At 38.2% G+C, this 8,830-nt stretch overlaps 1 protein-coding gene across 1 annotated transcript in view; it reads left to right on the forward strand.

The window, feature by feature from the left end:
- Nucleotides 1-8,830, forward strand: part of GFPT1 (glutamine--fructose-6-phosphate transaminase 1) — a 78,088-nt gene that overhangs the window by 7,681 nt on the left and 61,577 nt on the right. Inside the window, exon 2 of the mRNA XM_006775349.2 lies at nt 5,350-5,353. Coding sequence (XP_006775412.1) covers nt 5,350-5,353 — 4 coding nt within the window. The remainder of the gene's footprint in view (nt 1-5,349; nt 5,354-8,830) is intronic.

An 8,830-nucleotide genomic window follows, 5' to 3' on the forward strand; every position in this document is an offset into this window, starting at 1 on the left:
GAAGTGGGCGGGCATCGGGAGGCCACTATGGCACGGGGCAAGCACTATGGGCAGTCTATCTGAAGTGTACCTGGCGTATAAGACGACCCCCCACTTGGAGGCATATTTTTCAGGGCCAAAAAATCGTCTTATACGCCGGCAAATACGGTAGGCCATTTTATTCTATGTTTTGAGACTTAGTTTTAATTTTACCTAAAAGTGTTAGCTAAAAGGAATGGTCTGAATCTGAAATGACTGATCTGCACTAAAATTGGTATTAACTTGGACATTCATTGTCAGTATAAAGAATTGTATCATTCATTACCTTTCTCATTGAAATTTACAACTTACCTTACTCTTGACTGGGAAAAAAACGTAACACTTTTGAAAGGGAGGTATGCTTGTCATGGAATTGAAACTATCTGGGAAACTTATTCTTTGTAGCCTTTTGCAAGAACTGAGCAGGAGTTGACAAGTTCTCATTAGTTTTCTTTTTCCTGTATTAAACTTTATACAAATTTCAGCTTCTGAAAAAGAGGAGCATGTTTAAATTTAGAGTAGGTTAAAAAAACAAAAAAGAAAACCTTTAAATATTAGGTTTTTTAACTTTATCTTACTTTTTTAACTTTATCTAACTTTATCTTTTAACTTTAGCATTAGATATACTTTTGCTCTGTTTAGATAGTAGAGTGGTTTGCAAGAACACATAATTTAATTTGGAGCTGTGAAGTAGTAAACTGGTTAATCCCCAATGTGCTTCACTTGCTAATTAACTGTCCCTGAATGATGAGGTGTGCACTGAGTTAAGTACCTGGCTATTTGGTTGTAGATAATTTCTTCATCTTGTTCCAGGGAAAAAAGGAAGCCAAAGTATCTATACTAATATCTATACTAATAAAAGGGTAATATGCTAATTAGACCAGACGGCCCACCGTGGCCAAGGCAGAGGCAGTTATGGGTGATCAGGCTGGCAGGGGAGAGCAGTTAGGAGCGATCAGGCTGGCAGAGTAGAGTGGTTAAGGGTGATAGAGGAGGCAGTCAGAGTGGTTAGGGGCAATCAGACAGGTGAGTGGTTAGGAGCCAGCGGTCCCGGATTGTGAGAAGGATGTCCGACTGCCAGAAGGATGTCCGACGACCGGTTTAGGCCCTGTGGGAAAGGGCCTAAACCGGCAGTCAGACATGCCCCGAGGGGTACTGGATTGGAGTGGGTGCAGGCCGGGCTGAGGGACACCCCCACCTCCGGTGGATGAATTTCGTGCACCGGGCCTCTAGTGTACTATAAAAGAAAAACCCTGATCTGGTTCAGGAAAGGTGTAAATTAGGGTGAGGCTTTTAGGGTGGAGACTAGATGTCGCATATCACTTAGCCAACGTCCCCATTCCAAAGTTTTATTGCTGAGGAAACAGGTTATAAAGAATAAACAACTAGTATTTGAGTTATTTTTGAGGTCCTGCTTTTAATCCTATCCAGACCACAGCTTTGCATGATCTGGAATAAGGTCTAGAATTTATTCCCTTTAATTATGAAGGTTAACTGTTAGGACAAAAGTTTGTCTTTATTTTCCTCCCATATCTTAGTCATTGCAGTAAAATTTTTAGACAGAAAAATTGAGTGGGGAATGAGATCAGGTCGGAAAATTCAGGTTTACCTTCTGATTTCCTGCTGCCTATTCAGATTTTTCTAAAAGATTATTTTATTTCAACATTGCATAATATTGAAGCAGAGGAATGAAGGCTATAAGTCTGTGATATGCTTAAGGAAAAAAAAGATTCCATGGTAAAGTAAATTTGGAGAGCAACAGATTAAACTATGTTGAACTGTCTTTTTTTTTTTTTTTTAATTGGAGGACTTCTTGGAAACTTTAATGTGCTAAGAGTTATGAATTTCCCAGAGAAGAATAGCATGTTTATGTCCCAAATTTATTTTATCTTCCTCTTATTCTTGGTTCTTTGGAATACATTTTGTTCTTTTTTAGTGTGTGTGTTTTTTTTAACCTTTAGCTTTGGTGAGAAATTGTCAACTTGCTGTGTGGGGAGCCAGAACTCAGGCCCTGTTCCTCATAACTCAGTCCCTGGTCCCAGAACTCAGTCCCTGGTCCGAGAACTCAGTCCTTGTTCGGGCACCACTTGTGCTGTGCCAGCACGGCCAAGGGTGAACCTTAGTGTGGGTGATGAAAGGATTAAGAAAAGACAGACATGAGAAGGAAAGCTGGGTCTCAGTGGGACGCTGCTTCTGAGAGATAGCGACGACACTCACAAGCCGTGTCTTTATTTTATAGCAGGTGCCAGTAGGCAAAGTAGGGGGGTGATCAAGTTGTTTACCATATTCCTGTGGGTTTCAACACTACTCCACTACATGCACCTGAACTTATCACTCAGGCACGGACCATAGGCTCAAGCTTACAGCTATAGCTGTTGGCTATAATTGTGCTGGGAGGGCTCTGCCATCCAAGCTGGGACTTGCACGTGGCAATGAGAGGACTGTGCTCTCTCAGTAGTCCAAGGCTTGAACCTGTCCAAAACACTCTGGCCACGCCCCACATTGCTGAAGCTACCCACATCTTTTAACAGTTTTTGCTGTTTTTTTAAAAATAAATGATGGTGTATATAAATAGACTTTTTCTAAGTGAGGTTATATTTAAAAAGCAGTAAGGGAGCTGCAATTTAAAAGTATCATGAAATGAATCCTTAAAAAGTTTTTTGTAATTATACTGTCTAATGACTTTGGGGGTAATTGAAGAATGCTGAGAGTGCTGCTAGGATGAGTCATAAAACCAGTAATATTAACATATCCTTAGAAGTCATACTGGATATAAAGTAGTTGTTAAACAAAATTAATCAATTGCTTACTAAGCATTTCCTCAATTGTGTTTCCTGGAAAGGGAGAATTTAGTAAGTTGACTGCTGGTAATGAGCAGTAAAAGGTAGGAAAGAGTTTTATAACACACAAGTTTGGGACATTCTGCTTTTGGAGATTTGCACTTAGCGAGATTAAAGGATCTAAGAAGATCTACAAATAAGCCTGTTAACCTGGAACCAGTATTTCTTAAACCTTTAATTATGCAACCTTTCTTTAACTTCATCCCTATTTAGCATCTGCAAAATAGTGTTCTTTTTTTGTGGTCTTGGAATTTTTTACTACATTTCAGGTACCTCAAAAGTGTTATAAGATATTTGAAATGATGGCTTTATATTTGGCACTCTGCGATTTGGAGGGAAGACTAAAACAAGGAAATTGCCTTTACAGAATTGCTGTCAGATTTGAGGAAACAATGAATACACATGCAACAGGTGTAGGTGATAATACACAGTCCCTGTTCATTGCCATGTTACAAACCCTAAGTGGAATGAATAGAAATTGAGAAACTGGTTAGGCCAGGAATGTTATAGATGATTGGGCAGGATTTTTACGTTGAGTAATAGTGCCAGCCGGTAGAGAACTAGTACACTGTAAAAGATATTGATGGCATATGTTACCCAACAATCAATGGAGTCAGAAATAAATTGAGAACTATTGCCAGCGGGTTTGAAAGAAGAAATAGAAGTGCCAGGAAAAGAGGCCAAAGACCTGTGGTTAAAGGCAAAAGAGTTCCAAAGTAGTATGTATTGCATTGGATAGAATCTGCAAATGTAGAAGAAGGTCATCCATGTTTAATACTGTAGAGAGAAGTTAATTGCATTGGGCTATAATAAAATCCTTAGAGATGTTGCATATATGAAGGCAGAAGGACCTGAATTTGTGTTGAGGAGGAGGGCAAGTATACTAACAAAGGAGGGAGTGTTGTGGAACTGAGATTTCTGATAGAGTTGAAAAGTTGAGTTCTAGAGCTGTGGTCTTTGATTTATGAGCTGTGAACTTGTTATGGAGCATTCATTGGTCAATTCATGTTCTAAGCATTATAATTTGAATAAAAGTTAGATAATAAAAATTCAACCCACTATTGTATAGGATCCTCAAAATATTTTGATGTTAACAAAAAGTTCTGTATTTAGCCCAGCCAGTGTGGCTCAGTGATTGAGCACTGACCTATGAACCAGGAGGTCATGGTTCGATTCCCAGTCAGGGCACATACGTGGCTTGAGGGCTCAATCCCCAGTTCGAGGTGGGCAGGAGGCAGCAGATCAATGCTTTTCTCTCATCATTGATGCTTCAATCTCTCTTCCTCTCTGAAATAAAATATATTTTTAAAAAGTTCTGTATTTACAAAGTTGAAGAATTACTTATGTTAGGACACATAGACCCAGGGAAAAACCACAGGACTGAAAATCTACATAAGTGGAGGGCAGGGAAAGACTAAAGAAAGATACGGGCCACTCCAATCTGTTAATTAATAGAGTTTATTAAGGGAAACTTACATATGCGACATGTCTTGGATCCCTGTGCCACTTGGCAGGCACCAGAGAATTATATAGGGTAGAAATGGTGTGGAGATAGTAACAGGTACCTAGTATATGAATGTTAGCAGGTAAGGAAATTACATTGACGAGGACAACAATCTGTTCCAGGACCAATACATAACAGGAGGCAAGGGAGGGGTGCTGATTGATGTCAGAGTGAACATTAATTACGATCAGATAGTCTGTAAGGGGGGATTGCAGAAAGCCGTCTGGGTCCAGCTTATAGGACAGAACAATCTCTCCTCCATACTTATCAACAGTTATGAGTAGGAGAGGCTGGTTCAGATATGTAGAATATGTTTTCTGTTTTGAGCTTATAAGGAAGGATAAGGGTACATCATGTATTATGCTGTTAAGATGAAGATGAAGACTTCGGTTCTATAAAGTGAGAATCTGCCAAAAATGAGAAAGAATCTGGGAAGGGAGAAATGGTAATTTGAGAATAGTCTAGATTCTAGACTTTAGAAAAATATCTGGGGGAAAGTTAGACAAACTATGAATTAACAAGATTGGTCAGCTGTTGGAAGGGCTGTTTTGCAAGTGAATCTGAAATGGGTGGATGGACCTCACTGTAAGGGTGTCAGGGATATAGGAGTAAAAGCTGGCTTGGGAAGATAATGGAAAACTGGTTTGATATGATTGTTCAGAGAGAAGTGGGAGAGATTTAACGTTTGAAGATTTGTGAGCGGAAAGTGCATGATTTTTCCCAGGAAAGATGATGACATAAGTCGACTGTGAAGGATAGTATAACTAGAGGTGTCAGGGTTTAAATAGTGCTTAGAGTTCCAGATTGTTAAATGTGCAGGGAGAGGTGTTGTAGAGCTCCTTCCAGTGGCAATATATATTTCCAACAAACTAGGGGACACTTAAACCAGCATTTGTAAATAGAAAAAATATTTTTAAACAATTAGAAAACACGTAAATAATTGAAATTCTTCATTGTGTCACTCTACAATTTTTTCTTTGTTTTTAGGAATGTAGAAAATTTTATCTCATAATATTTCATCTTCTAAAGGGGTCTTACCTGTTGAATGTGCCTCTACAATTATAGTAGTATTGACTGTTTTATGACAGATATTTAGTTGATGTGTATAACTTTAATTGCAGTATTGTTCATAATTTCAAAGAGGTAGGAACATCTCAGTAGGGAAATGGTTAGGTAAAATATGGCTATTATATACTGGTATGCAGCCATTAAATAGAATTGGGTAGATGTGTTGTACTGACATAGAACGATGTCAACATTTTATTTTTTTAAATATATTTTATTGATTTTTTACAGAGAGGAAGGGAGAGAGATAGAGAGTCAGAAATATCGATCAGCTGCCTCCTGCACATCCCCCACTGGGGATGTGTCCGCAACCCAGGTACATGCCCTTGACCGGAATCGAACCTGGGACCCCTCAGTCCGCAAGCCGACGCTCCATCCACTGAGCCAAACCGGTTTCGGCGATGTCAACATTTTAATTAAACAAGTACAGAACAATATATACAGTATCATCCAATTTATGTGTTTTTAAAAAGCCCTTTAAAGCCATATATATATATGTAGGTTCATTTATAGCTGAAAGATTGGGACAATGTGCATTGAATTAATGTTGGTTATCTCCCCTTTAGAAAGAGATTTTCACAATTCATCCTGTAGCCTTTGTGTAATTCAAATCTTTAATAATGGCGGTGAATTAATTTGTAAACTTGCATTATAAGAAAAAAAATTTTTAATGAAATTAATTGACCCTGGCTGGTGTGTCTTAGTGGTTGGAGCATTGGCCCATGCACCGAGGATCGTGGGTTCGATTTCCAGTCAAGGGTGGATACCAGGGTTGCAGGTTCCACGCACAGACCAGATTGGGGCGCGTGTGGAATGAGGCCCAGAAATCAGGATTTTAAAAAGATTCCCAGGTGATTCTAATGTGCAGCCAAGGTTGAGAACCATTGATCTATTGGTTTGGGCGTAGGGAATTGCCTGTGCTCCCTACAACTACTTTGTGTGGTTTGGGAGCAATTACTGAAGAGCGGAGGAGAGTATTTTTAGGATTTTGTAGTTACCCTAAGCAGAACTGTTTATTGGGAGGTTTGATAAGACAAGTTAAAGACCTGGAAATGGGAGGAATCTAGTGATTTCTACCCTAATAAGCCTGTTTTGAATTAAGAATACCTCCCTTGTAAACATGCCCTTGCATGCCTAATAGGCAGGTTATATGCCATTCTATTTTCCCAGCAACCCCAAGATTACAGATAACCCACTAATCCCAAGGGATGGACTGTCTTTAGGCCACTGTTTCTGTCAAGGAGCTGGTGTATAAAATTGGCAGATTTAATCTCTTTATCTTTCATTTTCCTAACCAGGGATGACTTAGGTTAATTCCCTTTCTTCCTTCTCCCATCTCTATTACTTAGATCTTAGAAAATTTCTCTGTGTGTGTCATCCTTTTCTTCCAGTCCCTGTCCGGTGACTTGAGGAAAAGATTTACATTCTGTGTGTTTCCTTCAGTGATCGAATAAAAATACTTATTTGGGACTGATAGTTCTCTTCATTTAATCTTTATCATAAATCAGTGACCCATAGGGGGAATAAGTGTAGAACACATAAAAGTTTGATTTACAGTTGATAATTGGTTTAGTTTGTTCATATTATAGCTACTTTATGAAGGAACAGCAGTAACAATAAAAACCCCAAATCTCATACAAGATTGTGGCTGCGAAAATAAGATGCTTGTATAACATACGATAACTTTAAAAAATCTTTTCAATTGTAAGGTTGTTTTTTTAAAATAATGAAATATAGAATTTTTATAAGTTCTTGGCCTTATACTTCCATTTTTGGGGAAAGTTTAAACAGTTGTTTCAGGTTATTTTGGATTTAGTTTTAAAATGTGGATTTCCTGCCTGGCCAATGTGGGTTAGTGGTTGAGTGTCATCCAGTGCACCAGTTCGAGTCTAGACAGGACACATGCCCAGGTTACAGAGCTCTATCCCCAGCAGCGGACTTGCCAGAGGCAGCTGTTTTATATTTCTATTTTATTCTCCCTCTCCCTTCCTCTCTCTCTAAATAATAATAATAAGTCAACAAAAACATATTTAAAAAGAAAAAATGTGGATTTCCTTTTTTTTAAGGGCATGATAGTTTGTTTGAAAAAATTATACTGATCATGATGCTCAGCAAACCATTATTATGGCTTCTTTGTTGGATATTAGCAATTCAGTACTTTTAGATACTGAAATGCTTCAATAGGACCAAGCTATGTATAGAAATAATGAGATCTTTTCAAACGGAAATAAAGACTAGTTGTTTTGGAATTTACTTCACTGAGTTAATTTTATTTCCTTATGATTCAGTGACACTATAGTGTAATATAAGAAAAAGGAAATCCTTTCATAAGTAAGCAACTTGAGCTTATAATTTCCTCATATTTTGTTTTCAGTGCTCTCTCCACCTTGACCAAAGCACAGTCATGGTAGGCCTCAGATAATTTCCATACTGCTATTCCTAAAATGTGGATATTTTTTGCCTGTGTTGTTTACTACTTCTTTGCCTTGCTCAGTTCATATGTACTAGTTCTTTTATTTCTTTTTTTTTTTTTAAATATATTTTATTGATTTTTTACAGAGAGGAAGGGAGAGAGATAGAGAGTCAGAAACATCGATGAGAGAGAGACATCGATCCGCCGCCTCCTGCACATCTCCTACTGGGGATGTGCCCGCAACCCAGGTACATGCCCTCGACCGGAATCGAACCCGGGGCCTTTCAGTCCGCAGGCCGACACTCTATCCACTGAGCCAAACCGGTTTCGGCAGTTCTTTTATTTCTAGTTTTGCTTTTCCAAATTATTGCTTTTTTTTCCCCCTCTATGAATTCTTAAGAGCTGTTAACATTGCAGTTATTTGTTGTTAGCCAGTAACTTGTGAATAAGTGATTCAAGCTATTTTCTTTTAATATGATTATATATATATTTTAATATTTCCTCATATTAGAATATTTAGGTAATATTTTTCAGATAAATGATAGTTATAAATTACTTATTCCTAAATGTTATTGATAGCATGATTATTGAAAGTAAGAAAAATTATTTCATCTGTTTTGTAAGATCCATATGTAGCTTAAAATACTCCAGGAAATGCTTTTCTTTAAACATAATGCTCAGTATTTAGCAAGTTTGTTGATTGGTTAGTTTTTTAAAATTAAATTTTACTTAACAAAATGGCAGTATTGGAAGATGTGACCACCCTTATGAGCTGCTTTGGGAAAAAACACCCACATTTATTTAAAAAATATTTTTAATGACTTTAGGGAGTGCTGGGGTCCAACCCCCAGCAGGTCCAGGGGTCCCCAAAGGTATGGACAGAGTCGGCGAAGAAGGAATGACACGGAGACAGCGTTCAGTTGATCAGCAGCCTTGCCAGGATCTCTAGCCACAATCTCCAGCCAAGTTCTGTGTCCATGTTCTCTTGCT

The sequence above is a fragment of the Myotis davidii genome, unplaced genomic scaffold, assembly GCF_000327345.1.
Source record: "Myotis davidii unplaced genomic scaffold, ASM32734v1 scaffold247, whole genome shotgun sequence".
Classification (NCBI taxonomy): domain Eukaryota; kingdom Metazoa; phylum Chordata; class Mammalia; order Chiroptera; family Vespertilionidae; genus Myotis; species Myotis davidii.